The sequence below is a fragment of the Columba livia genome, chromosome 7, assembly GCF_036013475.1.
Source record: "Columba livia isolate bColLiv1 breed racing homer chromosome 7, bColLiv1.pat.W.v2, whole genome shotgun sequence".
Taxonomy (NCBI): Eukaryota; Metazoa; Chordata; class Aves; order Columbiformes; family Columbidae; genus Columba; species Columba livia.
In genome coordinates this window covers 24,065,287-24,091,851 of record NC_088608.1, presented here as the reverse complement: position 1 = coordinate 24,091,851, position 26,565 = coordinate 24,065,287, and the positions used below count along the sequence as shown (strand labels likewise).

The 26,565-nt window shown below is 42.3% G+C and overlaps 1 protein-coding gene across 5 annotated transcripts; it reads left to right on the top strand.

Annotated features, from left to right (window-relative positions):
- The first annotated feature begins 1,163 nt into the window (after window positions 1–1,163).
- On the top strand, window positions 1,164–26,363 carry NFE2L2 (NFE2 like bZIP transcription factor 2). Of its 5 annotated transcripts, none has more exons than XM_065069788.1 (5): window positions 1,164–1,408; window positions 20,412–20,681; window positions 20,846–20,941; window positions 21,616–21,795; window positions 23,796–26,363. In XM_065069788.1, the coding sequence occupies exons 1-5, from the start codon at window positions 1,379–1,381 to the stop codon at window positions 24,999–25,001; spliced, it is 1,782 nt and encodes a 593-aa protein (XP_064925860.1). In that variant the 5' UTR covers window positions 1,164–1,378; the 3' UTR covers window positions 25,002–26,363. The 5 variants fall into 5 exon arrangements, with proteins under 5 accessions (XP_064925860.1, XP_064925862.1, XP_021137401.1 ...); XM_065069790.1 differs by lacking the exon at window positions 1,164–1,408 and adding an exon at window positions 1,606–1,928; XM_021281726.2 differs by lacking the exon at window positions 1,164–1,408 and adding an exon at window positions 1,916–2,114.
- Window positions 26,364–26,565: the final 202 nt, after the last annotated feature.

Sequence of the window (26,565 nt, the reverse complement as noted above, 5' to 3'; positions counted from 1 at the left end):
CCTAGTGCTGTTTAAAGGTGCAAGGTGCACTAACACAGCTCAGCAGCTGTGACTATCCAGAGCAGGCTCAGTGCCAGTCTGAGAGGGGCTACAGCAGCCACGGGGGCTAAATAAGCACCTGCAAAAGAACAGTTAGACCTTCTGTTCTGGCTAGTTATCGTCCTAATCCCATGCTATTTGGTTATATTCGATCATTGAAAGTAACCTCAAAAATGGTCCCAAATGATCATTTGAAAGGTATATATTGTCATATACTGTCAGCCAGGCTACAAACACAATGGCAGCGGTCACACCCTGTTCAAAGACATATTCAGTGCACTAAATTGATTAACTATTTGACTGCTACTTGCGTTTCTAAATGGAATTCAGCTTGCTTTGTGATTGATACCATTTATGAAATAATGAGAAGTGATTTAAGACAAGGCACCCCGACAATTCGGTCGCTGTGACACAGGTGTAAGGATCCAGGCCCGGGCCCCCCTGCTCTAAAGCATTCCCTACTGCTTTTTGGGTGTGCTGAGGCACCTTGCTCGTTCTCACACCCAAGGAATACGATGCGTTGATGGATCCATATTAAACAGATGGAGGAGTCAAAAGGCTGGCAAAAAGTTACTAGGAGCAGTGACAATACTGCTCTGTGGGGGTCCTGTCTGAAGACGTAAAGTCGAAACAATTTCGTGTACCGAACTCCAAATCTCCACGTCTCCGAACTGGCTGGTTCGCGTGTTGGTCACTCGTTCGGGGACCTCCTGCCGGGCGGGAGGCAGCTGGGGGCAGCCGCTCCGCCTGTCCGTTCCCCGCACAACCCCGCTGGGATCCCCGGGCGCTCCGCCGGGTTTCGCCGTCACTTCCATCGCACCCTTACAGTGCTTGAGCCCGCAGTGCGACCGCACGGAGCTGACAAGCGCTCTGCGAATGTGAAACACGCAAATCCGCTAGCAGATGGGCAGCTGCGCTAAGGCACAAGACCCTACACAACGAGCCGGCTCCGGGGGCTGCGCGGGGAACGGCGGCGCCTGCCCGGTGCGGCCGAGCGTACTGCTGGCCGTTACCGCGAGCAGGGCCGGGCTGGCCCCGGGGGGGTGCCGGCTCCTCAGCGACGGAGGCTCCGGCAGCGGGGGGGCTGTGGAAGCGCCAGGGGCGGGCGAAGTTCCCGGTACGGCCGCCGCCGCTGCCGGGAAAGGAGCCGCCTCCGCGGGCTCCCGCAGCCGCTGAGTGGCTGGGTGGCGGCGGCGGGGCGGAGCGCGGGGGCGGCTGCTGGCCCGGGCCGGGCCGGGCCGCCTCCGTTCCCAAACAGCACCGGAGCGAGCGGACAGGCGGTGCCAGCTCAGCCGCCATCGCGTTGTACCGGCCCCTCCGTGTCCCCCGGCCCCGCGCGATGGAGATCGAGCTTCCCCCCGACGCTCAGGTGAGAACACGGCCGGCGGGCGGGACCACCGGCGCCCCCTCCTCTCCCCGCAGGGCCCGGCCCGGCCCGGCCCGGTGTCCGGGCGAGGGGTGGGGCGGGCGGTCACGAGACTGGCGGAGCACGTGGCGCTGCCCCGCCCCTGCGAACGCGCTGAGTCACTGCGGGGCCGGGGCGGGGCCACACAGCCCCCCCTCCCGCTCCAGGCGGGGGGCAGGTCGGGTCGGGTCTGGTCTCTTCCCGCCCATGCCGGGCGCGGAAGGTCAGTCAGGGCCTCCAGGAGCCGCCCCCGCGGGAGCTGCCCGCTGCGGGCAGCCTGGGGCGGTGGCAGCAGCTCCGAGGAGCCGGGGAGGGCGAGAGGGCCGGCGCCGGCCCCTGAGGGAGCGGCCGGGGAGGTGCCCGCCTGCTGCCGGAGGGGCTGCTGGCTTGAGGCGCAGCCCGCTTGAGGCGCAGCCGCCCGCTTGAGGCGCAGCCCCGCGTCGCTGCCCCCGGCGTGGCCGCGCACCCCTCGCTCCGCACTCGGGTGAGTGACCGCAGAGTTCCTTCTGTCGTAGCGCGGCGGCCCCGCCGGGGCCTTGTCCCCTCAGCGTGGCCCGGGCCGGCAGCAGCTGTTGCACAATCATGCACTTCCCTGGGGTGGCCTTGGTCCAGCCTCTCTCACATGCAGCCTGAGGAGCCTGAACCGGGGTGACACCGGCCTGGGCCGCAGGTGAGGGGCTGTGGCCGGGGCCTCCCCTCGCACCTCGGCCGCTGGGCGCGCGGGCTGGGCCAGGGCGCTTCTCGGGGGCTCCGCACAGGACGAGGTTGAGGCTTGGTGGTCTCCTCCGAGGCAGAGCTCTTGGAGGCATGAGCGTGTTTGCATGTGTTTGTGTTTCGTGCTCTTGTGCTATGAAGCCTCTTCTCTAGAAGGCTGGGGAAGTTCAGTGCTTTTGGATTACAAACTGTTTGCACAAGAGTGGGGTGAATAACTGAAAAGATAATTGAACTCCATTTTAAATTTATATAGTTACATTTATCATATATGTCATTACATGTTTTTCTTGGGCTTTTAAATGGAAAACATACCCTTATCAATTACATATTAGGTTTAAAAAGTAATATTTGAAACTGCGTCTAAAGCTCTTTTAAGACTCGAGATTTTTGAGGGTCCTTCAGTGTATGTCAGTACAAGTAACACCTTGTTAAGTTTCTCAGTTCATTGAATGCTGTTGCTTTTCTGTCTTAGGCCACTCATGCCCCACCTGTTTCTCTAGCCCCATGTAGCATGTCCATGACCTCCACCTTGCCTTCTCACTTTCTTGGAAAATACTGCAATGAAAACCAGGCTCTTGGCCTGCGCTACATAAATTTAATAAGTTAATTTCTTTTTGCCTATAGTATCCATTTATGGCATTGTTTTTTCTCTCATTTCTGAGAGAATCTTGACAGACTGATTCCTGGGTATCTGCTTTTGCACCTTCTTGTCCGATCCACTGTATCTGCTCTGCCAGCAAACTTAGCTTTTGCTCTTCATTTGCCTGCTTTGTCAAACCCTTCCTACCGAGCCACCTGCTGCAATATTCCTATCTAAGCTCAGCAGCTGCTGGTGTCTTCCCTTGCAGACTTAGCCTGAAAAGGTGCTGCATTTTTAGATAATAAATGATTACCATCTTTGATGTATGGTTTTAGATGTATTTATTAAATGGAAAATTCAAATACCCTTTCCCGTAAAGTGTTTGCTCAAAATGAGAGACAAGGAACACAGTCTTCATTTAGCCCCTCAGGTTTTGCAAGGCAGTAGCTGGGAAGGGTGTGCACTTGTGCAAATGCAGTACAAGCTCTTAGTTCTTTATGTGCCTGGTAGCAATTGCTGTAGCATTAAAGGTGAATGTGAAAGACAGGGGTTGGTTTAGCTCCTCAACTAGGATGTAAAATCACCACGTTCTGCTGCATAATTCTGAGGGAGTTAACCGTGCCATTGCCTGCAGCATGCTTGGAACAACAGGACTTCTCTGCCTGGAAATAGGATGTATCTCTGTATGCAAAGTTGAAATGGGATGTTGCCTGTTACAAACTAGTAACATGGACATCAAAACACCTAAGAGAAAAGGGTGCATTGGAACAAGGGTCAAGATGTTTCAAATCACACTTGTGAAGGCATGATATTCTCATAGTAGCTGTTCCTCTCTCCAGGAAATTTGAAGTTGTTGAAATGGTTGCTTGTAACCTTGTAAAACAGCTCAACAAGCTCATCAGTTAAGTTTTGAGCCGTATGACAAGAAGAGAGCAAAAAGAATTTGCTTTCCAGCACAAAGAATGAAGACATGGGTTGTATTTAGACTGAAGCAAGACCAACTGTAACAACTGGCAAAGCCAAGTAAGCAAATAACTGAGTGCCTGTGTATCTTAGGGGGCTTTATACCTGGAGAACCGTCCTGAAGAATCTCCTGCTCAATTAGTATGATCTCTTCAGCCTAAAGGGCTTTAGTGAGGAATTACACATACTTTGTTGTTTGGGTTTTTTTGTTTGTGTTTTTGGTTTGGTTTTGTTTTTTTCTTAGGACATGGTGCATTAAATTGTCAAGTGAATGGGTTTATGTTTTTATTCCCTAATGGCCTATCATTTCCACATGAGGTAGATTCTGGAGGCAAAGACAAACAAGTGCACTGCTCAGGCTTGTCAACAAGTCTTTGTTTTTTGGCTTGGTGGTTTTTTGTTTCTTGATAATGAGGTTTAATAACATTGTTGAATAGAAATATCTGATCAAGATGTCTGTAGAAGTATCTATTTATCTATGTATGTAGATACATTTAAATATAAGAAAACATCCAAATTTCTGAATATAATGTTATCTATTAAAATTATGGACAAGTTTGGAGGAAGCAAATGAGTACCACAAGCTTTATCTTAAGCGAAAATGCATTTATTTTGAACCTCTCAGTTCTTCTGTGCCTGCCTTGATATCAAGTTGAACTGAGGGGGTTTTCGTTCCTTCAAAACTCATTAAAAAGTATCTTCAGTTAAGCCAGTGCTAGATGCAATGCAATGTGGTATGTTTACCTGAAATGTATGGAGACTCATAGGAGCTGACTGCGTCAATCCCTTCAGGAGGACAGCTAACTGGATATCACTGTTATTGTAGTGAATATCCTCTCTGTTGTAGGAACACTCTTCTGTAGTTTGTCTTCAAAATGTGCTAATCATTTACAATTATATTGGAAATTGATGGAAGTGCAAGAAGCTAATTGCCTCAGAAAATTCAGCTTGAAGTGTGGTTAGGACTCAAAGCTAGAGAAGAGTTTGGCCTTGAAAATTTGTTGGATAATATTTGAAAGAGACCAAACTGGGACCAAAAAGAACATAGAGTGCAAGCAGAGGGCAGCTGGATGATCTCGTGTGCTTTAAAGAACTTGTGACATTTTTATAGCACTGTGTGGGTGGTTAGGAAGGCTTGTGTACACTTCCCACTAATGGTCATGGACAAGAATGAATTTTGGCTCTCTGTACCTTCTTTATTTTTAATTGAAGAAATAGAAAGAGTATAATACTTATCCTGAATAAGAATGCAGCAGGTTTTGTATAATCCTGAAGGACAAGGATGTTGTTAAAAATATGTCAGGTTATTACATTTAATGTTGCACCTAAATGCCTTTTTGATTTCTTGTGGTTTCTATTCCTCAAGTTCTAGATCTTAAATTTTAACACAGAAGAATATCTGATAGGTATTGCAATCTTGGACATCTTTGTGGAATATGCTGGGCTTTGTGAGATGATGACAGCGAACACTAGAAATGGAAGGGACTGGGTGAAATACTTGTTTATATACTTTCTCAGTAAAATCGATTCGTACTATTTTTAAATGTAATTTTTCCTGCATAGTTGTAAAATTTTCATGTTTCAATAGAACCAACAAACTCTAAACCAGCAAAAGCCTTTGGAGTCTGTCACTGAAAAATTTTTGAATGCATTAGATTTCTAAGGAGAGTGAAAAAGAGTCAATTGCAGGCTCAGAAAGGGGTGGTCTTAGGGACAATGTAGAAGGTTCAGATGATGACATCAAATGACACCAGCTTTGCTTGTAACACTGGATGCATGCTTAATTGCAAAGAAGGATTTGGGTTGATTTTTGTATCTAGAACACTGCTTCTTTCCTTTCCCCCCCTTTGAAATCATAAAGATAAGCTTTAAAATGACTAAACCATTCACTAAAATTAGGCCAATTTGTGGAAGTGTGATGTATTTGCAATGATTGTGTTGGCTGAGGCTAGTCTGGACAAGTCCAGACAGTAACCTCTCGGCATAAATTAAATATTAATCCCCTGCTGTTGTGTTTGGATTGCAGCCAGCAAAAAGTCTGCCAAAGGCTCCAGGTTAATCACCCTGTTAAAGTTTGTTGTGGCCTGCATCTCATTCCAACCCCAAGTGACCTATTATTTTAATATAGCACATTCCTAAAGAACTTGAAAGGGTTTGAAGTCTGTTCAGTTTTCTGATGCAGTTTATGATACCAAAGCTGGACTTTGTGCCACAGAGTACTGCTTGAGGTGAAGGCAAAAGAATACAATACATTGGCCAGATCAGTTGTTTTTCAGTAACAATCTGGTTTAACTGGTTTGGAGAACACGTCACCTGTTACCTCTGCAGGTCTTTCTATGCAGATTAATGAAAAGTCAGGCAGGAGGAGCTGGAAGTTGTGACTTTGAATTCATGTTATCCAAAGATGACTGATATACAGCAAACTCCAATCCTGCTCAGGGTTGCTCAACAGTAATACTTTTATGGCATATTTGTTTTATTAAGGTAAACAATTAAACCAGCCAGTAAGAAACGAAGCCAGCAACACTATCTGCGGTGTATAAAACTGCATTAAACTGTAGAAGACTTATCTGAAACCGATACCTGCAGATACATTTCAAGTAAAGATAGGCATTGTGCACTATTATCTTTCCTGCCCACTAACTGATTTCTGTACAGAAAAAGCACAGCTAGTGACAGTCGCATATTAATCGGTAGTAATAAGTTAATTTATCATGTAGTGCTCAAGTTTTTCTGAAGTATAAGAAGAGTATTTCTGCTCTGTGCAGCACAGTACTGAAGCAAGTACAGGGACAGCTCTGCCTCAGGATTTCTTTGTTTCAGTGAGTTTTTACATAACTATTTATTCATTTTTATTTCCTACCTTTTAAAATAAGGAAATTAAAAAAAAGTACATTGCCCAGCAGAATATCTTGTTCTACTATTAGTTTAGTTTTACCTTGAAATGCTTAGTTCAGCAGTACCTGTTTCAAATAGAAGCAAAGTCTCTTAGAGCCATACATTTAAATTAAATATTAATTTGGGTAACTGGTCTGTAACAACATCAAGTATGGATAAAAATGTTTAGTTATTTGACTGCTTTGGAGAAGAGGATTTGTCTTATGAAGCATCTTCTTTTTTCGGTCTTTAGCCATTTTGAATTCTTGGTGAAATATTTGCTCATTTTTCTTTAGCTGACAGGTTTTTTTGAATGCTATGTGTTTATAGATGTGCTTGGTGTTTGACTCTTGATTTCTCAAAGAGTTAATTTAAGTGTTTTGATATGATTGTGGAGCTGTTAGAAAGCTAATAGGAGCTAATAAGAGTGTTAATAACTCAATAATAGTAGTGGACATTAGCATTGTTTTACCAGCAGAGTGTAACTGCTACTCAGTGATATATTAATAATTCCTAGCACAAGTACTAAGTGGCAAGGCTGTAGCAGAATGGGTATAGTTTAGAAGTAATATTAATGCTATGTCAGTGCAACTTATATACTACAGATCTGGTTTAAGTTTTTCGTTATGTCAATTTAGATTTCTGCTTTTGGCCTATTAGCTGCAGTTTTTATACTGGGAAGAAGGAATTATAAAGTAATGTGTTTTTTTTTTTTTAGCTATGCTATTTTGAGGGTGCTGTAAATGACTGCTGATGTTTCCTATCTTCACAATTAAACTAAACCATTTCTAGAAGTATGGTCTCTGATGCTATTGCAGCACTGGGGGAGTTGAGACCACCAGGCCTTGTACTTGTCTCGCAGAGTCTTAAGACTTTTACTCTGACTTCTGCAGTATTTTTATGAGCAATGCAATTAAAAAAGAGAAGAGAAAGGAAAATAAAGTTCCTTAAAGTCTGATGTTGCAGCAACAAGTTATGTAAGACCAGTTTGAAGCCATCTCTTTCAGACCTTTTAAGGAAGTATCTTCTGTATAACTCTGAAATGTAAAGATAACTTCTCCCTCCTTGGACCCACCTCTGTCTCACAGTTCCAAGTCTTATTGCTGTTTGCTGTATTGCTTTTACATGCTGTTTTAAGTATGAAAAAATCCACTCCTGGAGACTGCTTACAAAACCAAGTTTGCATACTTGAGAAATTGGCTCGGGAGGAGCTTGAGTGATAGCCTGCCTTTCAGAAGAGGTTTGTTTTAAGATTAAGGGTGCGTCTATTTGCTGGGCTTGAAATTAATATCCACTAAATGTTGAAGCATTGACTTTTCTACTGCTGAGTTACGTGAAAAGCTGCCGTGACTTTGATTTGCTTCCTGCTCAGATCATCACTGCCGTCTAGCTATAAAGAGCTATGAGAGAAAGATCCTGGGGAGTTCTGTTTGTTTGAATCCTTGTGGTAAAATCATAAAATTGTTTTGCTTGGAAGAGACTCTCAAAATCATAGAGTCCAGCCATTAAGCCAACACTGTCACTAAACCATGTCCCTAAGAACCTCATCTATGTGCCTTTTAAACACCTCCACTGCTTCCCTGGGCAACCTGTTCCAATGCCTGACAACTCTTTCCATGAAGAATTTTTTACTAATATCCACTCAAAACCTCCCCTGGCTCAACTTGAGGTCGTTTCTCCTTATCCTATCACTTGTTTCTTGGGAGAAAAGAGACCAACACCCTCCATGCTACAACCTCCTTTCAGGTAGTTGTAGGCAGCGATAAGGTCTCCCCTCAGCCTCCTTTTCTACAAGTTAAATAGCCCCAGTTCCCTCAACCACTCGTCATAAGACTTGTGCTCCAAAATTGGTATCTCCCTACTAATTGCTATAATTAGAGTAGAGCAGTTTGCATGCTGCTTGGGCTGCTGGAAGATCCTCATTCAGAATTCCCAGCAGCAGGTGGTCGATGCAAGTCTGCTGCCCTGGGTGCCACCTGCTCCTCTGTGAGGTGGCCGGTCCTGTCTGCTGCACAGCTGGGGCTTGTGTTTTTTGCTGCCTGGGCCTGGAAGCTTGGTCAGTCCTTCTTTTTGTCTTCAGGAACTGTTTGGTTATGTGCTGTTGTGTAAGAAGGCTGAATTTTGTCCTAAAAGAGGGTATTTCCAGTTATATTGCATGCAGTTATGTGACCAGATGACATGTTCCACAATCAGATGAATAATAAAAAGATGGGTAAAAGAGAGTGGTAGGGTGTGTGGACGGGCAGGTCTGAAGGTTGGTGCAGCTCAGCTCAGATGTGTAACAATTCTTCAGAAGCTTTACAGCTGGGAGGAGAATGGGGAGAATTTAGTGGCAAAGATTATCTGAGACTAATCAGTGGTAGGATACCACCCCAGCTTGTTACATGACTCAACTTCACTGGTATCACAGAAATAGTGACTGATCTGTGTGCACCTGTGCACTTAATATATTCATTAAGTGTCCTTGCAACAAGTGTACTCTAGACCCTAATGCGGCCTTCTGTTAATTATTTGGCATGAGTCACAGAGACATATTTTGTGTTTTATAACATTGAATTATATTTGCACTTTGTTTTTCTGCTGTAGATGGGTATTGAGCAGATCTGTGTCAGCTGAGGAGTTTCTGTAAGATTATCCCACTGGTATTTGTAAAATAAACTTGAGTAAGCTTTTGAAACAAGTAGGATTTATGATACCTAAGGATGAAAATGGAAGTACTTCAGTAACAAAAATGGTACTATTAAAATAGCGTAATATGATAAAACAGAACTTATATTTTAAACTAGGACATAACTTCTGACAGCTGGTCTTCCAAATTGTTTAAATTGAATTCTTTCACTATGGAAATGCATGTCATGTTTAGGTGCCTCATAGCTGTATAAGCTGTAACAGAGAGAATTAGAAATAGCGACTTCTGATGCTGTGCCTTCCAATTTGCTTTTAGTATTTGAGCTAGAATATTGTCAGGTCACTTCTTCAACTCGTATAAATAGTTGTGACTCTAGTGAGATGTTGTAGTTCTGCAGAATGTTTCCAGCTCAATCTGTGATCCTTTATCATCTCCCACTTCAGGAATCCAGTCTGCACCTACTGCTGTGAGGAATCCTTGCTCAGCTGATAAACAATACAAACATCTCTAGACATCTCCTGTCTCTCACAGTTTTTTTGCTGGCAAAATGAAGAATGGGAGCTACTTAAATAATGAAACTTTAAATAGAGTGCTTTAAATTATTCTGAAAAAGTCTGTTACTAAGGTCAGAACCATAGAGTTATTTTAAATTCAAAATGGAGCTTGGGATGAGAGTTTTTAATAAATAGTGTATATGTGGCCAAGATGATGTACAAGGTCTTACAAAATGCAAGTAGTAATTACAGAATTAACAGTTTGTAGCTGACTCTGTGAGCAGTGACTTACCATAACAAGATCTTTCTCTCTCATTGTCTGAATTAACTATGCTATAGAGAAATTTCAGAATCTTGCCATTTTTACTCTTAATTTGCTGTGATCTGTTTTTTTCCCCAAGTATTTACTGAGGCATAATGAAGTCAAGTGTTTTGACCAAAAGGCAGAAAACTTTAAGATCCAAACCTGACATTTTCTTTGCATTCCATATTTTCTTATTTTACAAGTGATCTTCTTGAACATCTTGCTCAGCAAACTGATTCTAGTTACATCTGGGAAGCAATCAAATCTTCTGTGATGTCTACTACTAGAAACATCAGCTGTAAATGAAGATTTTAGAAACAGTCTATAAGGTTTGTTAAGCATATTAACATGCCTGGAGTACGTTTGCTGCTTATGGATGGAGGAGGTATATTGACATGTTTATTCATGACAAACAGTATTGTTTTGGCTGTCGTAAGTGCTGGTGGAGTGCAGGACTTGAAAAAGTGAGGGTTGGATTGCCCCATGCAGAAACAAAGCTTTAGTTTTGTACACAGTCTTGTTCAGTTCCGCAGTGGGTTTACCATTTTTAAGCAAAAGCTGTCATTGTGTGCAAAAACGATAAACTGGCATGTAGATGTCTATATTGTTGGCCCTTCTTGAGCTTTCTGGTTCTGTGTTTTAACTTTGCAGGACCTTCAAGTGGAAGAGGTTCCTGGAACCTTTGTGGGGGTTGATGGCTTCTAGAGGTTTGCTTTTTGCTGAGAAAAATGTGAATTGCAAGTGCTGAAGAAAATGACTAAAATCTGTCCTTACCTCATACTATGGAAAAACAACTCTCATAATGTATCTTGGTGTGGCTGCAGGAAGGGGGGAAGCTATACAAATCCCTTTCATGCAAATTAAATAATTTCTATGATGTTTCATGTAAATTTAGGGAGAGCATTTTTGGTCATCAGTACACAGTTGAATAGTATTGTTATTTACTGAAGCTCTTCTGTAGTATGTCATTAATAAAGGCTGTGCACAGTGTCAAACCATTTAACTGTGAATTAGTTGTGTGGAAAGATAGTGTCACCACAGCAAAAATTTGACACACTGGGCCTCCCTTCCTCGATTCTTTTACAATCCTGTACTGTCCAGTGGTGAGCAGTTGAATAGCAATGCATTTTTGGCCTTTTTTCTGTCTACGTGTGGGTTTTTTTTCTTATTGTAGAAACAAAATAACCTTTCCAAGTGTATTTGAAGTTGAACACTCAAAAACGAGCGCTGCTTATTTGTTCAAAAATGTGCATTGACATTAAATTCTTAGCGTAATCTATATAAATTATGTACGTGAAAAGTGCATAATAATTGCAAGACTCTGACCCACAGAGGTATTTAACACCCGTGCCCCACGGGCTGCAGTGGGAGGTGGGCACTTATGTACTTTGCCAGATGTGGGCTGACATGCAGAACATGTCACAGCTGACAACCTCTGGAGCAGGCTGTATTCCCCTCAGTGGAACTGAATGCTTAACCCTCTAGTCTTGCTTTCTAGCCCACACAGGTATTCCTGTTGCTTGCATTTGTCCTTTGGTCCACGAACAACAAAGTAAGATACTTGTGAGATCAGTGAAGTGGAACTTGTTGTGACACGTTTCTTCTAATACCAGAGCACACGGTTTCCACATCCAGGCTGTGGGGCAGCTATGTTGTCCCGTCTGGTGCCTGTCCCTGTAACTTGCCCAGTCATTGGCAAAATTACAGCTAAAAATTGGGGCTTTATAAGAAGATCCCAGTGCAGTGAGAATGTTTAGTAGAAGAGAGTTTCTAAATACACCCAGATAATATTTTGACTCGCACACTGTTTTCTTGCATGGTTTGAAACACTTTTCCAAAAAGTATGGCATCCTGATGAAATCAAAGTAGTGGCTAATAGGTTATAACCCAAGGTTAATACAATCTGATATATGTTATCTGAGTTTTATTAGGCTCTTTTATCTGTTTCTCTGTTAATCTTTTCTTTCTTACTGGTTTGTTTCACGGGACGTAAGAGTGTGCTGTAATTTGACTGGATCGTGTTTCCCAGATGACTGAGCCATTATTATAAACAAATCCTCTTGTAGATAAACTAATGTGTAGCCTGTGGCAATGTCCACACACAGGGTACTGTACTGGGTGGGTACAGCAGGGTAGCTTGAAGATAATAATTTAACAGGTAATTGTTTTCCAAGTACTGTAGGTTCAATATATAAAATGAATTGGGACACAAAGGCTTTTGTATTCCTATGGTTAAAAGATCAGCAGTATCTTCAGATGCTGTATGTGATTTGTTTGTTTTCGTTTTTTATTTTGTTGTATAAATGACAAAATTCAATAAATGTCATGGGTTTTTTATGATGCAGTTTTTCCTTGGGAGGGAAAAAAACCCAGACACAAATAAAGCCATTAAGTTCAGCTTTTCCTGAAATGAAGTAGACTTCTGTCTGAGATGGCTGCTATTTAATACCTTTCAAAATGGAGTTACACGGTATGCTACATGGTGATGAGACAAAAACTAGGAAGTTCTCCACAGCAGAATCCCTCACTTTACTTGCTGAGGCAACACAGCAGAGTTTTGTTGATGTATCAAGCATGTAAAAACCAACAGCCTAACCCACTCATTTATAAAACAATCCCATATTCTTGCCAGCCTCCCAATTTCATTATGCAACTTGTGTAATAGATTGTAACTTGAATGCACATTAACTTTGTGTGCTTATTGACTTCATCATTTTGTAATGCTGCTGATGCAAGATAGTGGCAAGGAAATGGCTCTGTTAAGCTGAAAGCGGGATTCAGAATTTGAGTAGAAGGGATCAAAACACTTTTATACTAGCCAAATATACTGTGGAAAAGTGAAATTTAGATTAACACAATATAATTAAGACCTGAAAACGGAAGAATAGAACCCATCTAACTGAAGCAGCAAAGCTCTTGAAAACATGCAAGATTCATTACTTCAGATACTGATATTCCAGAAAGCACTCTGGGATGTCAGGAGATGTAGAGACTAAGTTTGAAGAAGCTGGATGACACCCATGGCCATTTTTGGCTTTTGCTTGGCAGCGAGGGCAGTGCTTGTAAATAAGGGCATAGTTACATTTATTCAGGAGAATTTTATCATCATCAGCTCGCAACATGAGACCTCACTCTGACTTTTCCTTTAGGCTAAGGCAGAAATAGGGGAATTTGGAGCAAATACAATGCGTGACAGATTTGGCCATGAATATTAGAAAATATTGAACAATCAGGTATTACACAAAGGAGTACCAATGTCAAATGTAAGACTGCTTTCTGTAAGCCATGCAAATGAAATGGGGTTTGGTGCCTTCCCCCCTGCTTTAAAAAAAATAAAAAAAAAAGTTGAGGCAGGATCTGTCTTGGGACCATTCAGCCCCTGGAAAACTGCATGCTCTATATTATTTCAAAGCTACATTCTAAAATATATATTGATTAAACAATTCAGAAAAACACAGCTACTTCTGGAGTGTCTGAGACAGAGCACCAAACAATCTTCTTGCAAAAAGATGTGCGGTGCTGAGCAAGAATCTGTTGTACCAGAAATGGTCACCTCAAGGCAGACCAGATGTGGTGGGAAAAGGATAAATGTGTGTATTTCTGTCTCCAGAGGTTAATGAACCAGGGAGGAGAATCTCGCTCCTGCTGCCGTGCCCCAGGCTGGACAGGGGGCTCTGAGGCTCTCGCACACTTTTGGTATGTTAAGGAGCGTCATGGAGGTGAGGATTGATTTGCAGAAAAAGAAGACTATTGTCAAAGTGTGGAAGTAAACGGCTCTTTGTGTCCCCTCTTGCCCTGCTCTTTGCGGTCTTTCTGATGAGGGTGTTTTTCTTCACCTGCTGTGGTCTTGTTCTACTGTTAGCATTAGGATTTTGCAGCTTTTGGGGCTGGAATGATGTTAGTACATTAATGACCGTGAGCAGCCTGTTGGGAACTGTACAGATCTTACAGTTGTAGCCTTTGTCAGTGCCATTCCTGGAAGATGATGCTTCAGGTGAAATACATAAATCATCCCCCTCTCAGAGGAGTTATTTCTGGAGTGAGGGTTGGGAGAGTGGGTGGGTGGTGTCCAGAATTGCACTTGCAGGGGAGGATTGTCCTTCCAGCCGGGCAGAGCCTCCCCCTTCCCTGTCAGAATAACGCCCTGACAAGGCTTGTAGTGAAACTGTCTTAAGAATGCTGGACAATCCAGCCAAGGAGTTTTTCAACTAATCTAATTTGTAAGAGTAGATCCTGAACAATTTAACATTTATTGGTAGACTCTGCTGAAATACAGTGGGAGGTACAGTCTGAAATATGAGATGTTAGGATGAAACAGAGGCCAAATGCTTTTGGCTAATGAAATATCAAGACGACTTCTGTTCCTGGCCTGGCAAAGCATTCTAGAGGTTTCTTACTTCAGTAAGAAAATGAAATTTGCCTACAAGCACTAACATTTCAGGGACTGCTCTTATCTCATATGTCTCTGTCTGGGCAAAAGAATGTCCCAAGACACATGGTCAGTGTTTTTCAACAGGCTTATTTATATATACATGGAGTGGAAACTCCCTTCCAACGTCAGTTCTCTAAAGCTATGGCTCTGCAACACTTCTGGTGTCCTTTTTCAGGTAAGTTAGCCCACCTGGGCTTAAACACTGACCAAGAGATGAGGCATCCAAAGACTTTTTATGTCTGGGAAGAACATACGGGCATCAAGAAGCAGAAGCAGGCTGGTGTACTGGTTTAGTGTCATGGTGTACTGGTTTAGTGTCAGTCCAGTCACACCAGTAGTAGCTGGCACAGGTATGAAACATGGGAAAAAAGACACCCTCTCACACCCACCCAAGCACCATTTCCTTCTGGATGTCCTGGGAGCTCCTGGGGAAGAATGTGGGACAGCAGGGAGCTCCACAGAGCAGTCGGGGATGTGACCTTGTGTGTTCACAAATCACAGGTTGCTGTCATGTGGCTTAGTTTGACAGCTGTCTATGCTGTCACGCTTCCAAATCCTAAATCCAGACAGCTAAAATTGCTGTTGTACCCCTCTGCCCTCCAGCCTAAATAGCTCCTGCCATTCCCTTTCCCCTGTTCTTCTCATAAGGGCAGCTGCTCGTTCGAAGGTTTTTATGTCCTCGCTGCCCCTTCCTCATTCTTGAGTTAACTTTTGTTCTTCAGTTTCCAGTTGTGTGGGATTGAAAATCATGGGTCAGCTTCAAAACTCAGTTGTTTGTAAAAAAGTTACAGTGTTGGACTAATTTTATCTGCTTTCAGTACTTTCTCTGAAGCACGAGGCTTATGTGTCCAGGATTTTTTTCTGTAATTATGAGTTGTAATTAAATAAGTAACTTACCTTGAAAAATATTTAGAAAACTACTATTTATGGTGATTTCAGAGATCTTCTGAAGACATCAAATGTTTTATAAATCTTTCTTAAAACCTACTTGAATAAAATCAGTTCCTCCTGAGGATAAAGAGGGGTAGACATTCAGCTGTTGCTTCTGCAGCCTGTGCTTTTCTGAAATGTTAAGATGCTTCCAGCTCCTTCTCTTGCTTTATTGCTTCATCCCCTTGCCTTTCAGTCTTGCCTTGGAGCATCTCAGGTCCTTGATCCTCACTTCCCACATGTTGTTTTTGTTATTAAAGCAAAAATGTAAGGTGCTTTTTGTCCATTCCTTTCACTTTCTGGAAAACAAATAGGAACTGGGGGATACTTTGTCATCTCTCATTCTGTGAGTGAGCTGTAAGAGTGTTTTTTCTGCTTTTTGTGTGGTCCTGGTCCAGCTCCCTGCTGGCTGCAATAGCCATTGATTTGGTGGCTCTTGAGCTCTGAAGTTTAATTGTGCTGGCATGTGAAATCTTTTCTCTTTTTGGAGTGAGGTGCTAATGGATTGTGGGCAAGCAAAACAAAACCTTGCCTGGTGAAGATATTCTGCTGGTGTTATCCCAGTTTATGTTGCAAAAGGCTTGACTTCAAGAAGTAAATGTGCTCTGCATTTAGGGGATAGCTAATAACTGGTTGAAAGTGCCGTCTGAGATACAGTGGATTGTTTTCACTGCTGGATGTTTCTACCAGTGGTACCTGTAAAAGGCTTATTTACCAAACAAAACCAAAACCAGTCAGATAAATCAAACAGGGATGAAATGAAAGATTGGCATTTTGTTTAAAGCACAAAAGTCAGTCTCTGAAAGTAGCATGAAAACAGGGTCCCTTGCCTTTGTTCACCCTCCTGCAAGCATGTTCACTTAGGAGCAGTAAGAGTTAATTGTCAAACTTTACAATGTAGTCAGAGATTTTCTCATAAAATGTATAACAGACTCTGCCCAGATGGCAAATGCTGATATGTAAATCTAAAACATGAAAATTTCCACTGGGGGCCAGATGGTGGCTTAATGTGAATTGTTTAACATTTATGTTTATCTTATTAGAAGTGCCTTTATATGTCCAAACTAAGCTATCAATGTGGTGGAAGAGCATATCAGTAAATGAACAAAAAAAATCAAACCATGAGTGCAAGGCACCTCCTGCTTACATGGGTCACGGGAAAGCAAAGCATGTCCTCTGTCCAGAGAAGTTCTCTCCGTTTGCAAACTTGTGAAGAAGATATTATAAGCACAATCATGGTTTGCCTGCTTGGGAAATGGATTAAAACCCTGTTACTGTACTACATTAAATCAAGGCGTTGGTGCTCAGTGCGCAAGAGCTGAGCTCTGGCTGGGTCCTTCCCCCGCCCCTCGTGCTGCCAGACCCAGCGTTTCCTCTGATGCAATTCCAGGAATTGCACAACGGGGGAAAGAACAAACGGGCACTTGTGGACTCTGTCACATGAGGGACGGCTGGCGCCTTTACACTACATCGGTCTGACACTGAGGGAAGTGGTCAGGAGCGGTCAGGAGCGGCTCAGAGGGGCAGCAGCAGCCCCGGGGGCAGGTGAATCGTTCACGAGCGCTCGGTTCTCGTGCTCCATTTCAGACGTGAATCCGTGCTCGCTCGTCCCTCCAAGTGAATCTTTCTGAGACCAGCACATCACGTTGAGGCGTCTACAAATCAGAGGGTAGCTGTTGCACAGGCAAGAAGTAAAATACCTTTTAATAGCTTTAGTGAAACACTCCAGGCATCAAATACGCAGTTATTTTTGCTTTCACAGTGGAGGGGGAAAAATGCTTCAGCGATAAACCTAAAATAGAGCGCTTGCCTATATCTGTGGTTGTCTCTGTGTGTGTGTGTGACAGTGTTCAACAAGGCAGAGAAATAATTTAAAGAGGATGGATGTGGGAGGCTGAAGGAACAAAATTGCAAAATATTTGCTTTAGACTGCAATTTTTAAAATTTTTCTTTTTTGGTTCTCTGCCATCACCTCGTGCTGGGGGTTGTGATTCACGGCTTAGTGAATCACTGGTCAATGTTGACTCCATTAGCTTTGACCTGCGGCTTTGGACTAGTGCCTAGATTTTTTTTTTCTCAAGGGCAGTATTACTAAAAGCATTGGTTGAGCTTATAGATAAGCGTTAAATGGCAGGTTAATATTTAAATCAGCGTGCTGTTTTATGATATTACATATTAGCATATTGAACAGAAGAACACTTCCTCCATGCAACCCATTCATGTGAAGAGTGATTACTCGAACTGTTATTCGAAAGCTAATATTGCTGTATTTATACAGAACTTTTCTAATTGAAAGTAGGCGGGCTCTTTTCCAATTATTTAGTAATTAAAAAACCCCTACCCTTTTGGTTTTATGTGCCACAAACACAACAACTAAATAATATTCTAAGAAGGTGCCACTGACAAGCATCTCCCCAGGGCAGAGCACCCCATGGGTCAGCAAAGCTCCGCTCCTTGCCAGAGACAAGATATGGGGCTGAATGTGGTCCCCGGAAACATGGTGACAGGAGCAGATCAGTGCTGCTGTATTTCTCAGACAACAGCCCAGGTTTTGACCATCCTGGAAAGCAGGCAAGCAGGTTCATTCCAAATGTGATTCCGCTTGCTGGGCTGGTTGCTCCCGACACACAGTGGTGGTGCTGGAGGTGCTGGTGTTCAGCCACCACCTTGTCCTTGGTCAGCTGGTGGCTTTGGAGACCCCTCATCCCACACACCAGGCAGCACCCAAAGCTACTTATTTTGGTAAGGAATACAGCCAGTAGCGTCACTGAAAGATTTAATAGCTGTGACTTCAGTTTGTGTGCTAAGGCTGAGTGTTTTTTCTTCTGAAGGAAAACATGTTAAGGCTTCTGTGCCTCTTTTTTCCATCACTTTTGTTTTTCATGATTTAAACTGAAACTGAGCACCAGTTCTGCTATTTCTGTGCTCTAGGCTTTTGCAACTTGGGGATGAAAGCAGCTCTGTTAATTCACAGCCTCGTGCATGATACACACAGAAAATCTTTTGAGTCACATTTTAAATGGTGCCTTGTAAATGAATAATTCAGAAGTGAGCCCTAAAATCCAGATCCTGCAGTTTTATCTAGAACATATTGCAAATGCTTCGAGACTGGGAAACAGTTTTGAATCTGCTGCAGAAGGAGACAATGAGCAGCTGGTAAACTACGGGCCCTTAATGAAACTATACCATATTGCAATATCTCCAATTACTGCAGAACTTAATTAGTTCGTTTTACCCTGCCAATTTGGAGAGACCAAACATTGTGTTGGGCAGCTACTGTAATTATTTCAGCTTCTTCATTGCTGGCCATTAAAGCCAAGTGTGGTCTCCCCCAGCAAGGTATATTAAATATGTCTTAGATTTGGGAATGGTTGCATTGTTTTACACACAGATATTTGATGTAACTGCTTGATTGTAGAGAAAAGTAATTTTTTTAGTAACTGGTAGAGGTAGTTTGTGCGATGTTTAAATAGGAGTGTTAATAGTGTAGCATTTTTAATAAAGAAATGAGAATGCAGAATTGGTTTGTTCAGATGTGGACTTGCCCTAAAGCTTTTTGCTGTAACGGCCGTACAGAAGGGATCGTTTTGAATGGCAACGTGACTTGACATTGAGGTTACTTTGCTTCTCTATTCGAAAATAGTCTTTAGAGTTAATGGAATGTTTTAATTTGATATGGTGGCCAAATGAATGTATCTTGGGTGTAGAGCTGTTCACTAAAGCAGTAAGGTTCTCTTGAAATGACATGTGGCATTTGGTGTGTTATTTGTAGTGTGCAGCCTGGTGAGAGTGCCCTACACTGAACATTATTTTTGTGCGCTGCCTCTAAAGGGTCATGTTAAGAATAATGAAACATGCCATCAAATCAAAACTCCTGGACACCAGCTAGAAATGGTTGGCATTTACCCATCTGACAATTTTGGCTACCAAGTGTTAAAATTCTGTATCAGCTGACATTGAAGGCGATGATTTTTTGAGTGCTAGATTTTCTTCACAGAAGTAATCCAAATTTAGCCCTGAAAAATATTGACTGTTTGAACAGTAAAAAAACCAAAGCAATTCACCAACCCGCCTCTCACTAAAAAAGCCCATGTGCAAAAAATCAAAATAATTTCTAGCCAAATAAAATAATATTAAGGGGGTGGATTTCTTTTAATAGCAGAGTTTAATTTGTCTTCTGAAACACTACAGGCACAAGGGATCGCTGATCTCCAATAAATACAGGTCATCGTTAGCTGTCTGGCAATGATTGACTCTGTGGCGAGCCAGAGGCCAAATGGTTTACCAAAATTTGACAGCTATTGGCCTCTAGTTTACACTCAGCTGCTCCAAACCAACTGCACTAGGCCATCAACTTAGACTAAATTATTATTTCTTAGTAATTATTATTAAATCATTATTTTTTAGTAACAGTCTCAATAATTGTGTTTAGTTCTACAGTGATGTTATGTCACTTGGTGCCTTTCAAACCAGGTTATCCTCTGGCTCTGAAGCCCTGTTCTCCTGTCCTTTCATACTTAATAGCAGGATGGAACATAAATATTTTAAAATACATTGTGCAGTATGGCTGTTAGACCCACTTCAGACAGCCCCTGTCATGTTTTTAATCAGCTTTTACAGTATTAAAAGATCATACTGAAAAAAATTTCCATGGGCAAACTTTTAAATTTCTGTTATTTTCTCCTAAAAATGACTTTCTTAATGTGACATAATTCATTTTATAGCTTCATGCGTTCTATGAGCTAACTTAGGAAGAAATGTATTTATTCTCTGTTCAGTTCACGTATTACCTTTCCAGTTGTAACAAATTGCTTCTCTGTGTCTCTGAGCCTGCGTTCAGCCCACAGCGACCAAACCGTCAGTTCGCACACTTCGGAAAGGTTGTGCAGAGCCATATTTCACTTAGATGATTTTGTAGGATTAAGAGAAGAAGCCTTGGTTACATGGGCGTACCTGTTTAATAGAGAATTTGAAAGCTTTGCTGTTGTTCTAAACCAGTTTTGCTGGGGAGGACGCTTGCTTAAAAAAATCATTTCTATTACAGGACATGAACTTGATTGACATCCTTTGGAGGCAAGATATAGACCTTGGGGCAAGGCGTGAAGTTTTTGATTTTAGTCAACGACAGAAGGAGTATGAACTCGAGAAACAGAAGAAACTTGAAAAGGAAAGACAAGAGCAGCTCCAAAAAGAGCAGGAGAAAGCCTTGCTGGCTCAGTTTGAGTTAGACGAAGAGACGGGGGAATTTGTTCCAGTTCAGCCGGCTCAGCACATTCAGGCAGAAAATACTGAGCCACCGATCGATTTTTCTCAGGTAAACTCTAACGTGCGTTTGTGAGCATGTTTAAACCTTTTTCCATTCACAGGAAGCCATAATGCGAGTGGTTGCCTAAAATGGATTTGCATTTGTTGCTGTAATGGAAGATTCTTCAGTTATGCAAAGATACAGTAACATTTTTTCATCGCTTTCCTATTTAGACCACACAGACTTCAAAACCAGAAGCAGAGGCCTTGTCCTTTGATGACTGCATGCAGCTCTTGGCAGAAGCTTTCCCATTTCTGGAGGACGATGAGGTAAAAACAATCAATGCAGTGGTTTTGCGGGTGGTCTTCTAGGGGATCAGCCTCATGTCTTCCCTTACTAAGATTTGTCTTCACCACAATATTGGTTTGTGATATGATTTTTGTCCCCAAGCTGACTCCACCTGGAATAAAGCACCGCCCTAGGCTTAAACTCGGGCTGCACCCGGAGGGAGCGAAGCGCTGCTTTTGTCTTCTACTGGCTGCACCCGCAGCCGGGGCTTGCTGTGGATCCAGCTGTTGGCAGCTGCTCCGGCTTCTGCAAACAGCGTGGCTGGACCGGGCCAGTTTGTCACGGTGGCCATCGTGCAGCTCTCTGGAGCTGCTGTGTTTGAGCTGCTTAGTTCCCAGGTGCTGACCCTCGCTATGGGATGTGTAAAGAGAAGCCCCTCACCAGCCGCATTCAGTTTCTAGCTTTTTTCCCACCCCCACCGTTTCTTCCCTTAATATGAAAACTCCTCTCATAGGAATATTTTTGTATTCCCATTATTTACAAATTTTTTGTTGTTGTTAGGAAATACCTGTCTGTTCTGAAGAAATTGTAGAATACCCAAAACCAGATTTTAGCCTTGGAAAATTCAAAGTGTTGTGTTGTTTTGGTTTGGCTGATGTTACTGTTTTGTCTGGGGGAGGGTTGATTTTTTTGTTTGTCTGTTTGAACACTCCAGGCTTCTTCAGCTGTATTTGAGTCACTGGATCCTGCTCAGGTGGATAGCAACCCAGTCTTCATCTCCTCTGACCAAACTCAGCCACCTGAATCACCTGTTCTAGTTCCACTCACTGATGCGGAGAATATGCAGAACATAGAGCAAGTTTGGGAAGAATTATTGTCCCTTACAGAGTTACAGGTAAAGGTTTAGTATGATAAAGACCTTAAAAAAATAGCATGATATTTTGGAAGAGTATGGACTGCAGTACAAGAGCATCTTAACAGATGGTGATCATGACTGTCGTGTTGGATCCTACACCCATAGGTTGTCTGTAACTCCATATGAGCTTTAATTTTCATAAAAATAATATATTGAAAAGATGTAGGAGGAAGGAAATGAGTTGCTTAGCAGAAGGCCTTAGTGAAACACAGTGTATCTTCCCAATCAGAACTTCCTCAGGTTTAGCAAATCATTGTTTGCCTCTGTATGCACCTTGTTACAGCCTGATCGTGGTTGAAATGTCCGCTGCTTAAAAATGGAGCTTCTGAATTATAGATTGAAACCGGGAATTGTTTCCACAAGCATTACTGTAAATGCTGTTTTGTTTCTTTGGTTTTACTGTGTCTGTGTGAATCTTTTACGGTTACTTTTGCATTCAACTTTTATCTAAGGAAAAGGGCCTGTAAAGATGATAATAGAACATACATTTAGACACATAGAAGAGTCAGGTATAGTTATGTAACTACTGTTCATATATGTGCAGAAAGAACTAATAATGTACATGAGTGGAATATTTCAACAAAAAAATCACTTTGCTATATTTCTAAATTGTGCATTACAGGAGACATCTAGGGGTTCTTTTTCTCCTATCCATATGTTTTTATTTATATTTTCCTTAGATTTGATTATAAAATTGAGTGAATTTATTTTCAAGTATGTTGTAGAACGTCATAATGCATCAGCGTGATGCTGCTCTAGTTGTTGTTGTTAATACAAGAGATGACTGCTCAGTGGAATACCTGTAAATCCAACTCATAGTAAGAAAACCAAAGAAGGTGTTTGCAGGAACTGCATTTTTTCTGCCGCTTCACTTTTTCTCTTTGTCTCTTTGTATTTTTGAACATTTTCCAGTTTTCCTAATCTTTACTGTCATGGTTGGCTTAAAAGCCCCACATAAGTAACAAGGGCAAGTGGCTGTGAAGGGGCAGCAGTGATGCTGAAAATACACTACCAAACCAAACCAAAATTACCTGTTGCAGTCATTTGTAATAATAATGGAATAATCTCCTGAAAGAAGTGAGATAATTAAATTGAGGGCATTGCAGTTTACAGATTATGTTTGAAGAAAATTTAAAAAAAACAGTCCTCATGTTCCAAACCTCAGTTTAAGCCTTGAAAAATCTCTGGTTAAATAATCAGCGTGTGGTCCCTTCTTAAGAGAAACAGAATCATTCTGGTAATTGCCTGATTCTTTGGGGACAGCAGGCACATTTCCTTCAGTTTCAGTTAAGCAAATGCCACCCCGCTGGAAAGCACGTGGGGCTGGTAGCCACTGGAAGCCCATCAGCCTGATGGTCTTCGTGGCTCACACTGATGTCAGCCGGCTTAACTAAAAGTATGCGGGGTGAGTTAATGTTTGCGAGGCTTTATGTTCGTATTCTTTATTTCACTGAGAATTACATTTCTCTGCACTGAACAGCTGTTTCATTTAGTAAATCCTGAAGCAGTCTTGTCCTTTGAGGAAATCCATCACATAGCATGAAATTAAGCGTGCAACAAGTAATTGTGTGCGAGTAATGTGCATTAAGTCTCATGCAGTAATTTGCCATTTCTAGCAGTGCTGCTTGTGAGATGTTCAGACCTGGCGGCTCCAGGATCCGCACCAGCGATTCAGCAGAACGGGAGGGCATTGGAATGGGTCTCCAGCATCCTGCTCTGAGTTTGAGAGGCTCTGCTGTCTTGATCTAAATAGCTTCATCCAGAACAAGTTGTTTCATACCGTTGCTTTAGGTATCGAGTCTAGATTGCATCTCTGTGCCAAAAGCGTGTTGCAGTCAGCCAGGTTACAGCGATGTTGTAATACCCATTTTATGTGCATGTTGATAGCTAAAATATGTAATGTTGGTGGGTTATATGGAAAGGTTTTATCACTAGTTGGTGATGTGTTACTCAACTTCTCTCTTGTATTTCCCGTGTAGTGTCTTAACATTGAAAACGACAACCTGGCTGAGGTAAGCACAATCACAGGCCCCGAAACCAAGCCAACAGAGATGCACAGCGGCTATAATTACTACAGCTCGTTACCCGTCATGAGAAAAGATGTTAACTGCGGTCCAGATTTCCTGGATAGCATTGAGGACCCCTTTTCCAGCATTTTGCCGCCAGAAGACACCAGCCAGCTGAGTGTGAACTCTTTAAACGACGCATCCCCTTCAAACTCCGATTTCTGTGATGATTTCTACAGCACCTTTACTGATGCAAAGCGTTTGTTGCTGTGTCACCGTTTGCCTATCAGTCAGCCACTCGCAGAAATTCTGAGCGAACCTATCGATCTTTCCGATTTCTCACTGTGTAAAGCTTTTAATGGCAACCACTCAGGAACCGCACCAGAATGTAACGATTCAGACTCTGGCATTTCACTGAATGCAAGTTCTGGCGTAGCATCGCCTGAACACTCTCTGGAGTCCTCTGCCCATGGAGATAAGACTTTTGGTTGCAGCGATTCTGAGATGGAAGACACTGAGGGCGCTCCGGGGAGCGTGCCGCAGAGCAACGCCAGCGCCTACTCATTGCAGCTCCGGGAGCAGGTGTTTTCTTCTGTGGGGCCAAGCACTCAAGCGCCTGGTTTGCAGTGTACAAACACGCCAAAGAAAGAACCCCCGGGCAATCCAGGCCAGCCCAAAGCTCCGTTCACAAAAGACAAACCTTCAAGCCGCCTTGAAGCTCATCTCACGAGAGATGAGCAAAGAGCAAAAGCTCTGCAGATCCCTTTTCCTGTCGAAAAAATCATCAATCTCCCCGTCGATGACTTCAACGCGATGATGTCTAAGGAGCAGTTCAACGAAGCCCAGCTTGCGCTTATTCGAGATATACGCAGGAGAGGCAAGAACAAAGTGGCTGCTCAAAATTGCCGTAAAAGAAAACTGGAAAATATAGTGGAACTGGAGCAAGACTTGAGTAACCTAAAAGATGAGAAAGAGAAATTGCTGAAGGAAAAAGGAGAGCATGACAAAAGCCTTCGTCAGATGAAAAAGCAACTAACCACTCTGTACCTGGAGGTGTTCAGCATGCTACGTGATGAAGACGGGAAGTCCTACTCTCCTAGCGAATATTCCCTGCAGCAAACTAGGGATGGCAACGTCTTCCTTGTTCCGAAGAGCAAGAAGTCAGAGACTAAACTTTGAAGGGCAGCACAGCTGGCTACTGTTGTTTTCCGAGTTAGTATTTTTGTATCATTATCCTGATAGTTTGTACTGTGAGGTGGAATGCAGAATTAGGTAATATTTTTGAAGTAATTCTATGCAATGATAATTTTGAAGTTAATAATTGTTTATGGAAGAGGCAAGTTTAAAATGAATAGTGTAATGCAGATGGATGTATGCAAAATTTGTAATCTCACTTTTATAACAGATGTTTCCTTCTTATAGCACCACTTTGCCTAGTTTCCATATACATGTAAATATTTAAAGATACCGTATTTATATACTGTTCCTATCTCTTGTTATATTCATAGATTTATTTGATATATATATAAATGATTCTAGCCTTCTAAATATAATTTCTTGCAAGACAACCAGTATGGCTTCTGATACTTTTTTTTATAAATATGCAAGTGTTTGTTTCCCATTTTTCTTACACATTTATACTTGCTTTATATTTAATATATGATTTTAATTTAGTATAAAAGTTGATAGTGCTTGAGTTTGATTTATCAGTTCATTAAACTTTTGTTTTTAACTCTGCTTCACACACGTTTATTTCCCTAAAGCAGGGAAATCCTCACTGGTTTTCCAAGGCTAAGTCTTTGTGTAACAAATATGCTTAATAACCAGTGATCTACCGCACAGCGTTGTTGGCATCACTGACGCTTTGTTCAGCCTAATTTTAACTGCCATTTGGTGGAAGGATTGTGGAACAGAACGTTGTTTCCAGTTGATGTAGGTTTACATGATTTGTTTTGCTCTTCAAACACTACTGAAATTCATGATGAGATCTCTCCTCCAAAGGCATTTAAAATGTGTTAATTAAGACATTGTCAGCATTACACATTTTTCAACCAGAAGTTGTGTACCCTTTGGAGCAGTTGTTCTGTCCCCGCGCTGTGTCGCTGAGCAGCGATTGTCACTGCAGTCGCTTTGGAGCTCGCGGAAGAGGCCGATGAGCTGCCAGCCCACTGCACTGTTGGGAACCTGCGCTCGCTTAACTGAGAAGCATTGTGGAGTTTCAAGTACGATTTATAAGAGAATAAAAATTGGACAAATCAAGAGCATCGTTTTGTTTACTCTTCAAACGGACTCATTGTACCTGGTCATTGTGTATTTTCTGAATACAGAAAGTGTGTAATTTGTAATACATATTGACCTGAACATTAAAAACCATCTAATCTTCCTTTATCTTCCCTATGACACTTCTAATTAGAGCACCAGTGGAAAATAAAACCCCACATTTCAGATCAGATGTGCCTTTATCTTTTTAGGAATATTTTGTCTATTACAATATTTATACATGACCACGTTTAGTATAATAAATAACTATTTGTTTTGCAAGAGCTTACAGTATATTTTGTGAAAAAGAAGGAACTGGAGAAGGGCAGGATAGGACCCGCAAAGATTGTTTAATAATTTTGTAGGAGAATGGGTTTGAAGTGGGACATGCGATTATGAAACCAGCCTTCCATCAGCTCCTTATTCACAAAGTCAGAGTAATGCTAAATAAAATGATATGTTGCTCATGAACTCAGCCTTCGGG

What these genes read in the sequence shown, in the direction of transcription:
- NFE2L2 (XM_065069788.1), top strand. Translation starts at nt 1,379, where the DNA reads ATGGAGATCGAGCTTCCCCCCGACGCTCAG. An exon ending in AGCTTCCCCCCGACGCTCAG is followed by an intron (nt 1,409 to 20,411) that starts GTGAGAACACGG and finishes TTTCTATTACAG; the next exon opens with GACATGAACTTGATTGACAT. An exon ending in CACCGATCGATTTTTCTCAG is followed by an intron (nt 20,682 to 20,845) that starts GTAAACTCTAAC and finishes TTTCCTATTTAG; the next exon opens with ACCACACAGACTTCAAAACC.